Source organism: Dipteris shenzhenensis, chromosome 10 (genome assembly GCF_047967505.1).
Source record: "Dipteris shenzhenensis isolate YYH24624 ecotype China chromosome 10, Dip_SZ_1.0, whole genome shotgun sequence".
Taxonomy (NCBI): Eukaryota; Viridiplantae; Streptophyta; class Polypodiopsida; order Gleicheniales; family Dipteridaceae; genus Dipteris; species Dipteris shenzhenensis.
Genome location: NC_141605.1, coordinates 23,639,027 through 23,658,397, shown reverse-complemented (window position 1 = coordinate 23,658,397; position 19,371 = coordinate 23,639,027). Strand labels below are relative to the sequence as shown.

At 44.7% G+C, this 19,371-nt stretch overlaps 1 protein-coding gene across 4 annotated transcripts in view; it reads right to left on the bottom strand.

Annotated features, from left to right (window-relative positions):
- The window catches only part of PRP40C (pre-mRNA-processing protein 40C), a 53,450-nt gene that overhangs the window by 18,863 nt on the left and 15,216 nt on the right, over nucleotides 1-19,371 (bottom strand). For 2 of the 4 annotated variants that reach the window (XM_087380190.1, XM_087380191.1), the window contains exons 5-10: nucleotides 9,660-9,738; nucleotides 8,827-9,273; nucleotides 8,573-8,656; nucleotides 5,949-6,089; nucleotides 5,398-5,504; nucleotides 4,600-4,723 (exon numbers count right to left, since the gene is read on the bottom strand). In XM_087380190.1, the coding sequence (XP_087236316.1) occupies nucleotides 4,600-4,723; nucleotides 5,398-5,504; nucleotides 5,949-6,089; nucleotides 8,573-8,656; nucleotides 8,827-9,273; nucleotides 9,660-9,738 (982 nt within the window). Of the gene's footprint in view, nucleotides 1-4,540; nucleotides 4,724-5,397; nucleotides 5,505-5,948; nucleotides 6,090-8,572; nucleotides 8,657-8,826; nucleotides 9,274-9,659; nucleotides 9,739-19,371 lie in introns of all 4 variants that reach the window. The other 2 variants (XM_087380192.1, XM_087380193.1) reach the window with 2 other exon arrangements.

The window sequence follows — 19,371 nt, the reverse complement described above, 5'->3', positions numbered from 1 at the left end:
TACCTGGGGCTCAACCTATTAGTATTCCACCTTATAGGATGAGCCAGCTTGAGGAGGATGAGTTAGCTTCACAGCTACAGGATTACTTAAATATGGGCTATATTCGCCCAAGTAAATCACCTTGGGGGGCACCTGTCCTCTTAAGAAAGAAGAAAGATTCTACATGGAGAATGTGTATAGATTATAAACGATTGAATAAAGTGACAATTAAGAATCGATACCCTCTACCTCGTTCCGATGATCTAATAGACCGTTTGGCCGGAGCGAAGTATTTCACTAAGATTGATTTGCGTACGGGTTATCACCAAATTCGTATCTATGCTAAACACATAGATAGAACCACATTCCGAACTAGGTATGGCCACTACGAGTTTCTTGTATTACCTTTTGGTTTGACCAATGCTCCTGCCACCTTCCAGCAAATGATGAACGATTTGTTCCGAGATTTTCTGGTCAAATTCGTTGTAGTGTTCTTAGATGACATCTTGGTATATAGCTGAACGCTTGAGGATCACATAGGACACCTCTGGATTGTCTTAGTTATTCTAAGACAGCATAAGCTCTATGCCAAGATGAGTAAATGTGACTTCTTTATGAAGGAGATCATTTACTTAGGACACAAGATTTCTTCTGAAGGTATTAGCATTGATCTGGATCGTATCCAGAAGGTTTTAGAATGGCCTATCCCTCAGACTGTGAAACAACTTCGTTCTTTCCTAGGATTTACGGTATTTCTACGGAAGTCTGTGCGTGATTATTCACATATCACAGCACCCCTGACAAACATATTGAAAGGTCGTGGACGCAGGTCTACCCAGCCGATCTCTTGGAATGATGCATTGAACAAGGCTTTTGAAACCTTGAAGTTTTCTATCAAGGAAGCACCCGTTCTTGCATTACCCGATCCTACTCGGCCTTATGTTTTAGAGGCCGATGCGAGTGATTTTGCGATTGGGGCAGCTCTATTCCAAGAGGACAGACCTGTAGCGTTCGAGAGTAAGAAGCTAGACGACACCCAATATCGTTGGCCCACACTAGAAAAGGAACTCTATGCTGTAGTGTATGCCCTTAAGGTTTGGAGACACTACTTGTATGGTTCGAAGTTTCTTGTATTGACTGACCATCAGTCAATTAAGTATGCGTATGATGGGTCTCAATTGAGGGGACGAAAAGCTAGATGGGTAGAATTAATGCAAGATTTTGATTTTGAAATACGTTATCGAAAGGGTTCGTTGAATAGTATGGCGGATGCCTTAAGTCGAGTCAAGTTTGTAAATGCTATGTCATTTACGAAAATATCCTCAAACCTATTCCAATCCTTGAGAGGGCTTTGCGCAACTGATAGTCATTTCAGTTCTTATTGGCAGAGAGTCCAGGATGGGAGCTCCATGGTTGACCAGGACTCAGGGATTGTGCCCCCTACGGTACAGGTGGCAGGAGGTCAGTGGATGATTAGGAACGGCTTGCTGTTCCGAAATGGAAAGATTTGTGTGCCAGATGTTCTGGAACTTCGATCCAAGATTCTCTGGGAGTGTCATGACGCTCCTAGTGTTGGACATCCGGGTATACATCGGACTCTGTCTCTTGTGAAGCATACTTTTTATTGGCCTAAGATGCGTGCATTTATTGAAAACTATGTAGTAGGTTGCCGGGTTTGTCAGGTTACTAAGGCAGAACGCCTTCGAAGAGCGGGTTTATTACAGCCACTGCAGATTCCAGGTAATAAATGGGAAAGTATTTCCATGGATTTTATTACTGGTTTGCCTCGAACGCGCAAGGGTCATGACTCCATTTGGGTCATAGTCGACCGTTTGACAAAAATGGCTAGGTTCTTACCTACTAGAACAACTATTTCAGCTGTTCAGCTGGCTCACGAGTTTGTGGACCACTAGTTTAAGCTGTATGGTTTGCCCTCTAACATAGTCAGTGATAGGGACTCGAAGTTTACAAGTAACTTTTGGACGGTTGAAGATATGCTTCGGGCATATGTTTCTAAGAGACAGTCTTCATGGGAAGATTATCTACCTATGATAGAATTTGCTTATAACAGTGCAAAGCATTCGAGTACTGGTTACAGTCCTTTTATGCTTATGTACGGGTTTCAACCTAAGTCACCAGTTATGGTTGGGTTAAAAGAAATCCAAAATGATGCTCCAAAGACCTTCTTGCAAGACATGCAGGAAATGTTGCAGTTTGCCAAGGAGTCTATTAGAAGTGCCCAAGATCGGGACAGATTTTATGCTAATAGACATCGTTCACCTAGAGAGTTCTCTGAAGGAACGATGGTATATTTGCGAATTCCCAAGGAATCCAAGAGCCTAAGTACTGGTTTGGTTCCGAAATTATCCCCCAGATATTGTGGTCCATTCAAGGTTATTAAAAAAATTGGACCAATTGCATATCAACTAGAATTGCCTCCTGATGTTAAAGTACATCCAGTCTTTCATGTCAGTAGATTGAAAGAAGTATTGGGTGCGGACGATCAACTTGTTTCTCCTCAAGAAATAATAGAAGTTACAGATTTGACTTTTATTCCACACGAACCTGAGTGTATTCTTGAATTTCGTGAAAGACAGATTCGTAATAGAACTATCACGGAATACAAGATCAAGTGGAAGGATCGTGTTGAGGAGGATGCAACATGGGAGACATTACAGAACCTCCAGCGGACATTCCCGAGTTTTTTAGCGAACTCAGGAGTCAGTTCTTAGAGGAGGGGAAGTATGTCATGTGCACAGATTGGTATCCGACGTGTACTGGGTACACAAGACTAGCTCAGGTAGCCTGGGGAGGCTTAGAGCTAGGCAGGATTGATTCTCGGGTTGAGTGGCAAGGGTACGAACCAGTTAGAGGTCTTCGCTATTTTTGGCGCTTGGGGCCCGAGTCTATAAAAGGGGCCCAGAGGTTCAGTTCTCAAGGAGCCGATGGGAGCAAGTTTCGTTCCCAGGTGCTAGGTTTGATCCTGGATTGAGTCGCGGACGCGCGCCTGCATCATAGCGTAGCCCAAGGCCCAGTAGCAGATCCCAAGCTTCACAACGCCACCTGGTGGTATGGGACACCAGGCTGGTTAGGATCTGGTTGGGAGTTCATGCCAGTAGCTCAGCTCGTGGCTCGGAGGGGACATCTCCTGATTCGGGATCACATCCCGTAGATGTCATGGTTGGGTGGTGAGCAGCCTGCTCAGTTTTCTCACGTTGTGTGTGTTCTTGTGTTTGCTTGCAGATCAGAGGTTTCAGGAGTGCTGGGACGTGTCATGGCCCCACCATAATATAGATATGCCGGTGATATAATAGCAGAAAGAACTAGACAAAATACTTAGTCTATTCATCCACAGATGTTGGAAAGCAGTAGCTCACAGGTGCACACAAAAGATCCAGCTAGTGCTAGGCAAAACACAGCCAGGTGTGCCTCCATGCCTCACAATGAGGGCTTCAGTGGGATGCATACAAAGGGGGACATGTGTCCTTTATATAAAGCAGGCTAGCCCTAAACCTGGTCGACCAGGTTCAGCCAACCAGGCTATTAGCAGCCGACCAGACCCAGTAGGTTTCTGACCAGACAAAGCCGACCTGGTCAAACTTTGACCCGACCATTGTGGGTTGGTCTTTTGTAAGGTCTGCCGTTTTATGTGCCTGTTAGAAAGCCCTTCCAGGGGACTCTATTCTGTCCCAGATCTGACCTTGATGGCGGTTGCAACCCTCAAAGACATCCTGCAGTAACCCATGCTCGGGATTAGTCCTGGTCCAGTTCAATAGACGAGGCTTTCGAGCTATGTCGGTTCAAAACGTAGAAACCAAAAGTTTCTATGTTCTCACTTCTGCAAAACATGAGAATTTTATGTGAGAAAAGACTTGTGTAAGAGTTTATATCGCTTCAGCTGTGATATAATAAAGCCTAGGACACAAGCACTTTCTTTAAAATAGCTTGCCCTAATAGCTTTAGCTTTTTTATAAGTGATGATGTGTTCTTCATTGGTGTACATCTGTGGCAACCTGCTTTGCAGCATAACAATCTTAAAACAAGCATACTTGGGCTGATTTTGCTGATTCATTGCATAGGACGTGCAGCTCTTTTGCGAATTACATACATGTATGTATAATGTGTTTATGCACGGGCGAGAGTGCAAGTGTGTGAATTCCTATGCTGGAGCATCACTACAATTTTTCATTTTAGACTGCAGAGGCTCACATCCATTACCAATTATTGTTTAATGGAAAGCACATCTACTCTGTTTGCAACATCAGTTTCTCTACCAAAAGACCTTTTAAAATCTTTCCAAAAAAAGCCACTGATCTTAAGAACTTCATGAAGCTCATTTCAAATCCGCAGCATAACAGAAAGTGTTTACACAGTTGCATGCTAAAATCCAAGTTCATGCACAAGGTCCTTCACAGATAATCCAAGCATTTATTAGAGCAATCTAAGGTATCGAAGCACATATCACCTCTTTGGGCTATCAAAACTAGAATCATAATTTTGACATAAATTTAGATATTTAAGCAAGGGAGCAACAATGGTTTTTCAGAGGTAAGATCATTACACATATTTCAGAAGTCAATCAACATTTGAAGTAGGATCAGAATAAAGGTGCTTGATTACCCTTGACCACCGGCTAGAAGTGGTTATGTCTCCTTTTTCTTTCAACATGGCTTTGAAAGCTGCAACTGCAGCTGCATGGATTGCACGGACTCTCTCCTCTTCTGCTTTGCGTAGAGGTAAAACCCTAAAACAGGAAATAATACTTCAAGTCAAGTTGCAAACCTATTCCATCAGCCAAAGAGACATAAAAAGCCTTGCTGTAGTTAAGCTTCTTTGACACACAGACCCATCCCCAGAAAATGTTGAAAGTGCTTCAAGCACTTTCAGATTTCAGAGTATGATCAAGCAAGTGTTCGATAAACTCATACTTGGGATAAGCATACCGAGGAAGAGTCCTCAGAGGCTGACTAGATGTTGCAGGTGAGCAAAGGTCAGTTAACAAGGATTAACTGGTTTAAGAGTGCACGTGAAAAAAGGAGAAACTATACCTGTAAGAAAAATGCCTCTGCCAATCGGAAAGTGTAATTAGGTTCACCTTGGTATGCGACATGTCTTACCAACCACATAAACATTAATATCGAGTGTCAGCTTCATGTACTACCTCGGCTTTCCAAGAATTTCAAGCAGATGAATGACATTCTCCACAAACATCTCAGTTCTAAGGTTGATCAACTGAAGAGTTGATGACAAGTGATTGGATAACATGGGAGACCACTCACAGATATTGTTTCATATCATGACTCCACAATTGGCTCACTGACAAAGCTATGGTATACACCTGTAACCAACTCACATATCGTCCCCTTCATCTCCTAAATTCCACAATTCAAATATGCAATGGCACCATCTTATGCCCACCTTTCATTGAGCAGTGTCTCCCGATCTTTTCGTTCCAACACGTTGAATCTAGGATCACGACTCCATGCTTTTGCAAAGCTCTCATAATCTGTGTTGTGATCGATGTCCTGCGAAACCAGACATCCAGACTCAGCATTCTTCCAAAAACAGCACCAGTCCTGCAAAATGTGGTGGCTATGATAAGAAACACACTTGAACACTACCCCAATGCCACTTATTTTTCCCTTCTGAGCCTGATCAGGTGTTCGAAACATGTTCTGAGAATCAAACGTACCACTCATTGGCATCAAGCAGACAACTATGATGACCCCATCAGCCATAGGCAAAGTGCTGAAAGATCAGAAGAAGTACAAAAAGCGTTTGCTTAAAATCCCAAGAATCCAAAGCCAAACACACGCTTGTGTGATGTCTCAGTTGTACTTTACAAGGCTCTTGAGTGGTTCACAGTTTCTTTCCATGATAGAAAAAGTACAAACTTGCACATAGTTTCAACTTTCCACTACACAATTTCTTTAAAGCATAGGAATTGATGCCAAGAGATATTTTGAAACCTTTGATGCCTCTTCCAGAAGCAGTTTGAAGCCTTCAACTGCAGCCTTTTGAGCAGCCCGTTTCTCTTTACGCTCTTCCTCTGCCCGAGTACGAACATAATGGTCAAAAATAGAGCGCCGTTCAGTATGACTCGGAATAGCCTGCAGTAAATGAGAAAACTTGTAAATAAGCTGCAGTGAATGAGCTAAAACTCGTAAATAAGCTGTATCTGCATATACAGAGCTCCCAACTAGGCCCATAAATTATCCATACACCTCGAATGTTTGATCAGTGGCTGCAGAAAAATACAAACATATATAATGCATGCTGGACTCTGTCTATATGCTTATATCCAATACAAAATAACCACGCCATTCTTTTAAGCCAGGAATTTTCATGTGAAATCTAAAGAGCCAAGCCTGATTGTAACTTGCTAGTGAATGATACGATGCCCTTCCCATATATCGAAATGCCTATTCATGAGCTACCTCTCTCCAACCCCAAAAGCATGGCAAGGTACTCCATACATTTCAACTAGCTCGAATAATCAATCGAAGAATCTCACCAACTGTTTAGAATTCCAAAGTAAATTAGCTTTTACAATGAGTAAAGCTAAACATATAACCCCACGCCCCCTTCCTAACCCAACAGCCTGTAAAGGAAGCAAGCCAAGCAAATCTTATAAGCTCATCAGTACCTGTTGCTAATTAAGTTTTGAAAGATCCTGAAAAGACTGCCTTTCTTGAGTACTTCAGTGGTTGCAAACATGAACCGTATCCATATTGCTATCAGTACCTGTTGCCAATTAAGTTTTGAAAGATCCTGAAAAGACTGCCTTTCTTGAGTACTTCAGTGGTTGCAAACATGAACCGTATCCATATTGCTCTTCTTTTGGTATAACTGGTCACTAAGCGCACATGAAAACCAACGAAACTAGAACTAAGAGGAAAATGGTATATGAGATGAGCCTGTTATATAGAAGAGCTGAAAGACATCTATGAGCATTTATTGTCGAGGTCCCTATTAATCTTCAGGCTTTGTGAGTCTATCTCTAGATCTAGTGATATCCCACACCTCTAGTGCTGAGTCAAGGTAAAGTGGTCCCGCCTACATTTGCCTAGCCTGTCACTTGGAATCTACCCAATCTGCATACTCTAATGTCCATCTCTAGTATTGATCCATATACCTTGGACATCAAGCTCCCTACACAAATACCTTATATGATGTATCCAACTGCCCATTCCCAACCTCATGGATATTTTTCATCTCACCAGCTCCACTGTCTTTAAAAAGCTATTAAAACTTTACAGAATCGCAAAGCCAAGGATCATGAGAGCCCTCAAGCACAACTTCTACACCATAATTGGACCCTGATCCTAGCTAAACTTTGGAGTGAGACATTTTTTGTAAAGGCTCTCTTGTGTCTTGGACCACACCCATCATCAAAAAGCAAGAGACCTCATGGGTATAAGCAACTAGTAGACTCTCCAAGCCAAATGAAGAGATTCTGAATAGAACCACCACTGCTTCGCAAAGAATTTCATGCAGAACTCCTTGAAATTTCTGTATAGGATTCTCAATAGTTCTTGCTAGGGGCTTACAAGGAACTATCATTTCTTGTGCTTCTTCTTCCCTTTCTGCTGCTTCTTCAAATTCATCATCTTGTTCAGATTCTGATGCTGATGATGATGTACGATGACATATAATACGCATTTTTGGCACCAAGAAGTACAAACATGCATTTCAAAACTTTGTGTCAGTTTTGAAACGTTTCTGGTGACTATGATAGAAGCACACTTTTACAGTGCTAATCAGCCAAAATAAATCATTTTCCCCATACACCACAATTGTGTTCTATAAACCGCCCAGACAACATGGCAGTTCTAGAACAGAATTTGAGAAGATGAATAAGATGCTCGATAACTGTAAATGCCTCCACAAGCTTTGGTGGGATACAATGTCAAACAAATACAAGGCTCCAAAAAACTTCAAGAACCATTTAGTCATTTGGAGAAATAACACCTTAAATTAGTACAGTTTCCAAGGTTCACAACACAGAGATGCCTCTCTTTAGGTATTGCTCCTGATGTACATTTAAAGTTTCTGAAATGCAACAATGACTCTTCCCGGAAAAAAAAAATTAATGGAAGGGATTAGCAAGCAGTAGCCAGTAACAAAGCGATCTGTAGTGAATCCATTTCAGTTCAAAGCAACCAGTTCCATGGTAAATAAACATATAGCAAAAAAGGCTATGCACGAGAATGATAGAAATATTATATGTGATTTTAGAATACTATCTCAGTTTTGAACCTGCCTTTCTACAAAAATAAGCATGCACTGCTCTAAGACATAGTGGATTCTTAAGACATATACCTAGATGAGTCCAGGAACATGCCCAAACTCACCCTGTAAAAACACAACATAGTGCAGTTTCAAAGTCACTCATAAGGTTGAAAACCATAAACTCCATCACGCATAGCAGGGACTAGCTACTAGGACATCCCCACTGATGTCATCAGCGCCCAACAGTGGGTGTAGACCAAAGAATAAACATATGCTCTCACACATACAATATCTTAAGACATATCTAATATCTAATATCTTAACTGTAGTGGATTCTTCAATAAGAGGTTTCATGACAAACCTTGAAACGAGGGTCAAATATGATTTTTGGTAATTCCTTCTCCCACTTTGAAAAAGGAACAACACCTTTCTCTTTTAGCATCTCCTGTTTACATCAATAGGTAGGACAGTAGATTAGCAAAATCAGCCTGCAAAGCCAGCTGGCCTGCAAATAAATTATACTTATCTATGTAAACCATTTAGTATAGCTGCATTCATAAATTTACATGCAATCCACAAACATCATGGTGACTTTTCATATTCTGAAGTGCTGACCTTAAACTGCGAAACACATTCATCCTTTGTTGGACCACGATCTTCATCATCACTATCAGACGATGATTCTGATGAGGACCTTTCAGCAGTGCTTTCCTTCATCTTCTCTCTATTCCCTTCCATTGATGGGCCTCTGTTAGAGGCATTGTCTACAGGACCCAAACCGTCAACAATTGTGGAGCCAGCCCCCAATCCTGGCGTAGTAGAGTCTTGCAGTTTCTTTTTTATTAAGTCAAGAGCAGAGGAGCTTGCACCTGGTACCAGTGCTTTCTGAGCCTCCCGCCCCCATGTACCTGCACCCGGTATATTCAAACTAAAGGAGACAGTGCCTTTGTCAGAACTTGCTTTCACCATGTGCCCTGGACCTATGCTTAGTTTTGCAGAAGCTTCATCAATCTGCTTTCTGCGATACTCTGCAACTTCCCCTGGTACTTGCCAACTCGTAGCCTGCACCAAAAGAGCCCATCTCAATAAGAAATTCTATCCATCTCAGTCAAGTATGTTGATGCAGAAAAAACATATAGCACTCTTTTTCAAAGAATTCAATGCAAATGTTTCACTAGATACAAAACAAGTCCCATGTTCATCCTCTAATTGCTACATTATAAGATCACTTTTGTCCAATCTGACAGCAGGACCTAGAGAGGAGTGCTTAGCTAAAGGTGACCAGCCCTCAAACTTTCACAGATCATCAAAATGTTATAAGAAGCACCAAAGTAGACTGTATGACCACTAACTACAGAACAGCCCTTTACATTGAAAATCTTTAAAGAATAAAGTCTTCAAGCCAACAAACAAAGGGGATAAAGTCACACAAACTAAACATCACATACCTGAGTCACAGTGTGATAGTAGTATTTCTTGCCATCATTTGTTGTCACCAGTGCCCACCCTGTTCCACCTATCATCTCCCTGCAGTGTACAAAATCATTACATTACTTAGGGATCCTTTGATGACTCATTGCATTTGCAATATGCTCAGAAGCTGTGCTTAGAAAATCCACTCCATCCTGTCAGTTTCAGACCTCAAGTCACCATTTTGATAGTCAGAATGATAAGTACTCCTCAAAATGCCAGTTGCATTTCATGTGCAACTGCTTGGGCTCGATTAAAGTAATTTCGTTTAATATTTTGGGGAACCCAGGCCATGAGAGCCAAGAGGGAGAGGGGTAGGATTTGTAAGAAGTCTGTATTATATTCAAGTTGTGAAAGACAAGGCAAATACTAACATTAGAGAAAGCAATGTAAGAAAGCAAGATGGTCTTTCACATCAGGCATCACCATCATCTTCACATGATTCAATTCCTAGGCAACATCGCCATCATCAGCCTCAGATGACCAAGTTAGGAAGGAAACATGTGCAGTTGACAAAAACACACTGGAAACAATATATACCTTTGTAAGACTAGAATATGTCCAATCATATGGATTTAGATTTTTGGTTGTTCTAAAGACCAAAAATCTACACAGAAAATAAAAGAGAAGAAAAAGGAGGTAAACAAAAACTTTTATAACACTAGCCTCGCCTTCTACTCGTCCAAACTGCCAATAGACCTTTACTTTGTCTTGTACACCTACTTCGTACATATCTTCTTCTCTTTGAGAGGCCTTTCCACAAAATCCCACGTGTAGTTCTTCAAAATGGGCTGCTATGTCCTTCTGGCATGTTCTTTCTCTTCTTAAAGGACTTGGGTTCCTCAATCTCAGCCGCTAGAGCAAAGTTTACAACGGGATCCTTCTACACATTTTACAAGATCTCGTCACATCCGAACTTGTCTCCAAAAAATCTCACTCAAGAATCCTACAAGGTCTTCAAATACAATGTGTTCCCAATGGAGTCTTCTTTCGTGGTCTTGGCTCCTCTATCTTAGACTTCAAATCCTCCAACTCTAAAGCCTTCTCTAAAAGGTATTAATAGCCAACCTTAGGGTGTACAATTAGAGCTTCCTGTGCTACGACCTCTAGCTAGGGCTCCATCTCCTCATAGATGACGTCCCATCTAATGAGAATCTGCTTCTTCTCTAGGTTGAAGAGCCGATATGCTTCTTGACTCTTCATTATACAACACAAATATGCACGTTCTCCTTGTTATCGTTATAAACATGCACAAATGCTTTAGAACCAAAAATCTTGAAATGAGCGATGCTATGCTTCTTGTGGTAAGATTCATATAGGGTCTTCTCCTTGATTGCCTTAGTCTTCATCTTGTGTACGGCTGCATGAATTGACTCACCCCAATAGACCTTGAGAAGGTTCTTCCCGCTCAGCATTATCAGCCCCATCACTACAATCCATAGTTACCAAGGAACGGGAACGTTTCGAAATTTCAAGTGCCGGAACGGGAACGTTCCGGGAAGGGGGAACGGGGAACGGGAACTGGAACGCCACGTCATATGACACGTCATCAATTCATATAAAAATATAGGATGGAGGGAGGGAATAGGAGGATGGAGGGAGGGAGTAGTTGGATGGAAGGAGGGAGGGAGGGAGTAGTTGGAGAGCTGCTAGATGGAGGAGTCGGGCTACTTAAGGAGGGAGAGAGCAAGTGGAGGCCTGCAAGTCGAAATGGTGGAAAAAAGGCGGCCGCCGCTCGCGGAACAGGGTTGAGGAGGAAACCCTAAACTCGAAATGTCGGGTTTAGTTCTGGAACGGCTTCCAAGTACCCCAGAACGGGGTTCCCTGGTAACACCCTGGCTAGAACGTTCAAGATAGGTTCGGGTTCCAGGGTTCCCTCTTCTCTGGAATGGGGTTCCACGCGTTCCGGATGCGGAAATGGGGTTCCCTGGTAACTATGCTACAATCACACGATCCATTCTCTAAGCCACCCATTCTGCTAGAATGTGCGAGTTTTAGTGAGTTTTATCTTGATCCAATTCTCCTTGTAATACTCATCGAAAAGTTGTGAAGTAAATTCTCACCCTCTATCAGTGTAAATTGTCCTCAATTGTTTTCCCAACTCCTAGCCCTCCGTTCCTTAAACTTATTGAAGGCATGTAATTTCTTTGCCAAACAGGTGGACATGAACTTGTTACTAGGTGGATACCTTGCAACACTTTGCCCTGGCGATCCGAACTGCTCCATCGTGGCCTGTGACTATGGGGACCTGACCTTTTGACCAGACGACTAGGGTCAACGGTCGGCGTTCACCATCCGACCAAAGTCTATCCTAAAAGACTTTAAAAGGAGATACCAACCCATTCATTTGAGCATTCAGCTAATGTGGTTCAATCTTCAGCAGCTAGCTTTCATCCTCAACATTCAACCCACGTAGCAATCAGCATACAGCACTCCCATAGTTAGGCTCTTCATCAAACATCCACTTCATTCTCTCCATCAGCATCTAGTCGTTAGTAGCGTATGGAGTCAACCATAGCCTAGACCTAAAGGGGTTAATCATTGTCATCAGTTCATTGCATTCATTTAGAAATTGCACATTGCATTGCATGCCAATTTGTGTGTCATGTGTCAGATTTGCATTCTCTATCTATATCAGTACCTAATTCTTGATTGCAATTAGTCTCATGAGGCATCCTGAAGAAATTTAATCTCCTGAAGGTAAGAGAGTTAAAGATGCAACTAGCGGATGCACTAGCTAGAATTCAGGTTCTAGAAGGACCTGGCACAATGAGATTGTAAAGTCTTGCAAGGCTTCCCCCCCTAACCCCCAACTAGTCTCTACGGTCAAAAATCTAGTTGACACTGAAGTACAGACCGCTAATAAGGAAGTGATTGTGGAGTTTGATGCAAAGGTAAATAAGGCCGACATTCAAGAAGAGATTAAAGAACATGCAGCTAGGCGTGATAATGCTTTGAAGATCAAAATAGTGGGACTCACTGAAGAATAGTATTAGAATAGGGGGACTCACCGAAGGATGGTACAAAGAGGAGAACTCTTTCAGTGACACCTTAGCACATGTCAAAGCAGCCATGCCTAACAAGATTAGACAGTTGATAAGGATGATCCTCTTGATGATGATGAACCCAGAGCAACTCGTATCTTAGAGTCTAAAGGCCATGCTATCATTACGCTTAACTCATAAGATTTACGGGTCACGCTTCTCCGACAATCCTACAAGTTGAAAGGAACTAAGATATGGATAGCTGAAAGGAACTAAGATATGGATAGCTGAAGAACTTACACGAGCTCAGTTGAGAATAAGGCAGCAGAATTAGCTAAGGTCAAGGCTGCTAGGAATGATGGAAAATAGGCAGTATACCGTGAAGGCGTAGTTGTGGGGATGAGCAGTGGGCAGGGGGTAAGTAGCGAACAGCAGCAGCAGTGCAGCAAGCAGTGGGGGGGCTAACAGAGCCCCGACGAAAGGGCCAGGCGCATAGGGGCCAAGTCCCGCAACCGGGGGGAGGGGGCAGCCAGGTGACGCGGCATGATAGGATAGGACGGGGAGGGCTGAGGGGTGGCGGAGGGTAGGCTGAGAGAGAGAGAGAGAGAGAGAGAGAGAGAGAGAGAGAGAGAGAGAGTCTGTCTTTTGGCTTGGATTTAAACTCATTAATCAACAGCTCAGCCTTCACCCTGCAGCTCCGCTGCCCACCGCCCTCGCCACTCCGCCCTCCTCCATTCTCCTCCACCCTCATCCATTCTCCTCCGCCCCAACCTACAGCCCTGCCTTCAGTCCCCTGTTGAAAATGGGGAGAGGGTGAAAGACACTCAATCACAGGTTAGAGACAAGAGCTGAGGCACGAACTGATGGTGATAGATTGTGTAATCATAGCAGGTACATAGCCTCATTTATAGGCTGGGCAAGCCTTATCTTCCCACACACACACCTCATAGATGAGGTCACACACAAGAGAATCTAGATCCTATAATCTAGGGGAGGAATCACACCTACCACACGAGGTGGCACAAGTGGCCTCAAGACTCTTCACACTCACACAACTGTAGGACACTCCTAGGACTCTAGGACCACACACACTAGGACTCCGATAGTTCCAACAAACCCCCCTTCGGAGCTAGGGTGAGAAACTATGACATCATCCAGACTGTGCATCCCAGGCAATCTCAGAGGCTAATAGCTCAGCATAATTCAGAGGTTGAACCAAGCACTCTCATGGCTTAGGTGTCAACGTGATCAGAGACTCAAATCTGAGCATGGATGCATGACCAACTCATAGGTCTAGGGAGTACACCAACATCCTGGAACTTGGCCAGGCCTGATAAAGGAAAGACATAACAACCCCCCTGTCTCCTAACTGGGTACATGGAAATAAGTGGAGCCTTTTATAGGACAAGGCACACAAAATGACAAATTATTACATCATTTTAGGGGGACTACGCAAGGCAGAGTACCTAACACACATGACTCTAGAAAGCCCACTCTTCATCTATCACCTCATGGAGGGATAGACCAGAAACAACAGCAGTGCAGGCTTGTTCCTCAGGTCCAGAAGGTGTAGCTTCATCGTCTTCGTCCTCGCTCTACTCCGCAACCAGATTGGCATGTTCTTTGGCTTGTACCTTTGCCATCTTCTTAAAGCAACGATCCTCTAGATGGCCAAGCTTCTGACAGATATTACATTTAAGAGGTTTTCCTTTCTTCTTGGGCTTATTCTTGAGAAAGAATGCTTTGCCAGACTCAAAGGAAGATTCTGTTTTCTCTGTAAGCCTACGGTCCTCATCAATGAGATGAGCTACCATATCCTTAAAGCTCATATTGCGGCTGACTCTTAGGACAGCAAGGATCTCATTGTACTTGGAAATGTCTTCAATACTTGAGAGAAGTACATCAACTTGATCATCATCTTCAGCAATGGCTCGGATGGCAGATAATTGTTGGAAAATTGACCCAACATTGCTCAAGTGTTCATTGAGGGTTTCAGTTTCCTTCATCTTGAGCTTGAAGAGTTTTTGTTTGAGAAAGACTTTGGAATTATTGATCTTATTTCCAAACAAATTCTCTAATTTTTCCCAAACGTCATTTGCAGTCTTATCAAAATCCACATGGTGGATAAGGTTGTCAGCTAAAGCTAGGCCAATGATAGCCATTGCTTTATCATTTTGGTTCTCCCACCAACTGATTCTAGCATCATCACTTTGGGGTTTTGGCTCCTTGCCATTGGTGATATTCCATATGCCTTCTCGCATAAGAAGAAGCCGGAGTTTCGTCTGCCAAGTTGGGAAATTACTCCCTGAGAATTTCTCGAATGAACGAGTAGTTTTTTATGCTATCCATTGGTGGGAAGGTCTTAGCTGTTATTACAGCCAGTGTCTAAATCCCTTACAATGTTTACTCAAATTTTGCAAAAAAAGCCCCAAATTTTACATAGTAGAAGCTTCAATTATGCCAAAGGAAGACACAGGACAGAAAAGCCCTAAATTTTTGGCTTAGGGTTGCTGCAAAATTAGGGTTTGCAGAAAATTGGGGCTTTTCAAAATTTCCTAGAGCATAGTGTTCTAGCAATACCAGGGAAGCTTCAGATCATAAAAGCCCCAACAAATTCACCCAAAATGAGGCCAAATTCTTGAAAAGCGCAATTTAGGGCTTCGGGCTCAGAAATGGGCTTCAAGGTCGGGCTGAATCCCCTCCAAATGTGGCGGCGATTTTGACACGGGCAGCTGTGATTGAGTTGTGGCAGCTGAAAGACGACTCCCAGGCAGCAAGATACTTCATGGAAAGCTCAAGTTCGATCAGCCATTCTCGTGATGCCATTCTCTTCCGGAAATATAGGCGCCTCAGAAAACAAGCTGCGTAGAGAGGCGACGTACGTGCAGCATAACTCCGAGTTCACAGCAGGGAAATGGACCGGGCAGTCAAGCTGAGCAAAGGCGGAACTGTTTGCTGAGGCGTGGGCAACACAGATCAGCACGGAAGCAACATAGGATGGTCTTCGATGTAGATTGAGGAAGCGTGAACTGCAAACCAGAAGAACTACGTTGACATGCGAGTCGATGGCCACGGCCCTCACAAGGTCGTCAATCGCCGGTACATGCGAGACGCCGCCAAATCATCGCAACGACACCTTGGCAGGAGCTGTCGCAGGTCATTGGGGCAGAATGCTGCTGCTGGAGATTGCGCAGATCAGGGGCGGAAGGAGGAGAGCTGAGAGGCGGCAGCAGCAATGGGCAGAACTGAAGCGGCCATCTGGACAGCAACGTAGAGATGGCGGAAGAGTGGCCCAGCGGAGGAGAGAGGTAGCGGGTAGAGGAGTTAGCAGGAAAGAGGTAGCATCAGCGTGGGTAGGATTACTGCCGCAACTTCGGCATTCTTGAGGCTGATGGCGCAACAAACAACATCAACTCGATGAACAACATAGAGCTGCTCAATCGAAGAGGAATGCCATCAAGCAGGAGCTTCAAGGTGGCTCTGATACCAACTGTTGAAAATGGGGAGAGGGTGAGAGACACTCAATCACAGGTTAGAGACAAGAGCTGAGGCAGGAACTGATGTTGATAGATTGTGTAATCATAGCAAGTACATAGCCTCATTTATAGGCTGGGCAAGCCTTATCTTCCCACACAGACACCTCATAGATGAGGTCACACACAAGAGAATCTAGATCCTATAATCTAGGGGAGGAATCACACCTACCACATGAGGTGGCACAAGTGGCCTCAAGACTCTTCACACTCACACTCACACAACTGTAGGACACTCCTAGGACTCTAGGACCACACACACACGGACTCCGATAGTTCCAACATCCCCTCCATCGAGCTCTCCCGCTTCCCGCCATTTTCAGCCCCCATAACTAGGTGTGCCTCCTGCCATTGGGGGGGGGGGGGGGGTCATGCTCCCTCTTCCGCTCTTGCACTAAGACCTGCACTGAACACAGGATCAGCCAAAAGAAATGGGGAAAGGTGGCAAAGATACAGATAAAGCCGCCAAGAAAGACGACAACAAAACCAAGAAACAAACACAACTGAAACTCGAGGATGTGAACACACGCTACAACCGCAGTGAACTCGGAGTTGACAGCAAAGCAAAGGCAGGGTCCACCTCTGCCTTTCAGCTTCAGCTTCAGTTTCAGCTTCTGTCTCAGCTACATCCTCACCCTCAGCTTCAGCGCCAGCCTCAATTTCAATTTCAGTTCCACTTCCATCCACAGCCTCTACATCCGCAGCTACAGCTACTGGCACTGATATACCCCTACCCATGACATCGATTGCTCCACCCTCCCCTAGGATAGAGGGGTTGCCACTAACATCGTCTCTTCCATCTCTCCCTTCTTCTCCCGCTACGGTTTTCTCTTCGATTATGACACCTACTTTAGAGGGGTCATACAACACTGTTCTGCACTACGCCTCTGCCTTTCAGTCAGCCCACGTTCCCACACCCTACTGGGATCGCCTCCTCTAGGCCACTATCATCTCCATATCGCACCCATCTCACCCAGTCAACACCCAACCTCCAGTCTCATCCCCACACTTTCGTGCCACAGTCCTTTCAGTTTCCGCTAGGGCACAGACGAGCTAACCCATCAGAGGCTTGGGAGAACTTGCTAATGGAGGTACATAGCATCCGAGAGCGAGAGATGGAGCTGTCACGCTTCGCAGAGGAGCAGACACGCTTCACCTAGGAGCAGGCGCGTCTCATACAGGAGCAGGCTCAGGCTATCCGAGACCAGGCTAATCTTATTCAGGGACTCAAACAGGAGATCTCACAACTCCGACAGGAGGTCACTGCTATACGCACAATCCCAGGGAGCACCCTAGTTGTGGAGGCACGGATTGCGAGCATGCAATCTGCCATCGAGGAGACGTTCAGATGGGTCGACGTAGCCAAACGGGAACCTGCAAGGGTAACCGTTTCGGCTACCCTCCTGGAGAAGCAGCAGAGAGCCTGTAAGGCTCTCAACATCAAAGTACATGGGATCCCACGCACTCAGGCTACACCAATGGCAGATGCGACAGCCTTCGTGGCCCCTACTCTAGAGACGACTGAGCACAGGATTGAGAGAGCATGGCGGGCAGGGAGGGACCCCAACCGAGAGCGGCCCCTTATCATACGGTTCCATGACGCTCAAGCACAACTTTCGGCTTTACATCGTAGGTCAGCCTTGCAAGACCAGCCAGCGATCTCCATGGATGAGGACCTGACTCCACTATAGGTTGAGGAGAGGCACTTCCTGTTGCAGCAGCGAGATCAGATCCACAAGGAGGGGAAGTGGGCAGTTGTACGTGATGGACGACTCCTTACAAGCCCCCGTCGGGCACCCACCTCCCCTCCCACATAGGGAGGCGGGGTCTATGAGACTCAAATATCCGAGACCCTATCCTGCACCATCTGGAACTGTAATGGTACCTTCTGGTCAGAACTAGGGAACTTCTCGAAATCCTATACAAGTCACGACAATCTTTTATACAAAGACACATTAAAGTCTAGAGCGCCCACTACCAATAGTTAGCGGGTATACATGGGAGTCTGCCTACAGAGATGAGACGAGGGATACAGGAGGGGTTCGAGGGTCAGGAGGAGTCACAGTCCTTTACCAATCCACACTTTTGGGGGCCATCTCGGTGGAGCAGAGAGATGCAGATTCCAGGTTTCTTTAGATCCAGATTCGGCACATGGACAGCCGAGATTTGTTTATTGCAGTTTGCTACTTCCCCCCTGAGACCTCCCACTTTGCCAGAGATATTCGAGGTGAAAAAAGAGACATCTCCATTTGTTGCTCTTTATCAGTCCATTGTTGACTTCTAGCCGCGGAGAAGTCCTCCTGGTTGCGGACTTCAACGCGAGGACAGGCGTTCGTCAGGCACCACTCCTTGACTTCAAGGATAATTCCACTCTACTACCAGACATTGACCTTGAGGAGGCAAGTATGCTACGGGTTTCGGCTGACAGACAAGGACCATTCACATCTTATGGGCAGGCCCTATTAGACCTCGGCAGGATGCATGATCTCATTATTTATAATGGTCTTGACATATGGCCCGCATCAAGTGGTTTCACGTGCTTTCCACATGGGGGAGGCTCCAGTGTTGTTGACTACATCATGGGATCCCTTGCCTTAACATCTCGCATCACTGACTTTACCGTAGCACCTCTCCCTCTAGGGGCTAATCATACCTATCTTTTCTTTAGTATTTCTACTCCCCGTCGCGTAGCACTTTCCACCCCGCCGAGTTCTTACTCCACCTACCATGATATACGCTTTGATCACGATCACTCACCTACTTACTCTGGTCGTCTGTACATACTTCTCGCCTACATTGACTTCATACCCCTATTAGAGGATCGTGCTGCCCTAGTCACCCGCTCACTACACAAGGCTACTCTCCACGCTTTCTCCCACACCACCCGCTCCACCTGCCTACCACCCCTGGGACCGTACCATGTAATAGCTGGTATGATGATGAGTGTAAGGCTTTATGCCATCAACTCATATTCGAAACCAAAAACAATCTTCCGAGTGAACCAGAGACGCTACGCGAGTGCCGTCAACTGGTACGGAGAAAGAAACTAGACTATGTTCGTCGGAACGAGGAGGAGCTACTAAACATTCTGTTCAGTAACAACTCTAAGGACTTTTGGCGGAGATTTCTAGAGGGACGGTCCCCCTCACCACTCACTGACACTCAGGTGTGGT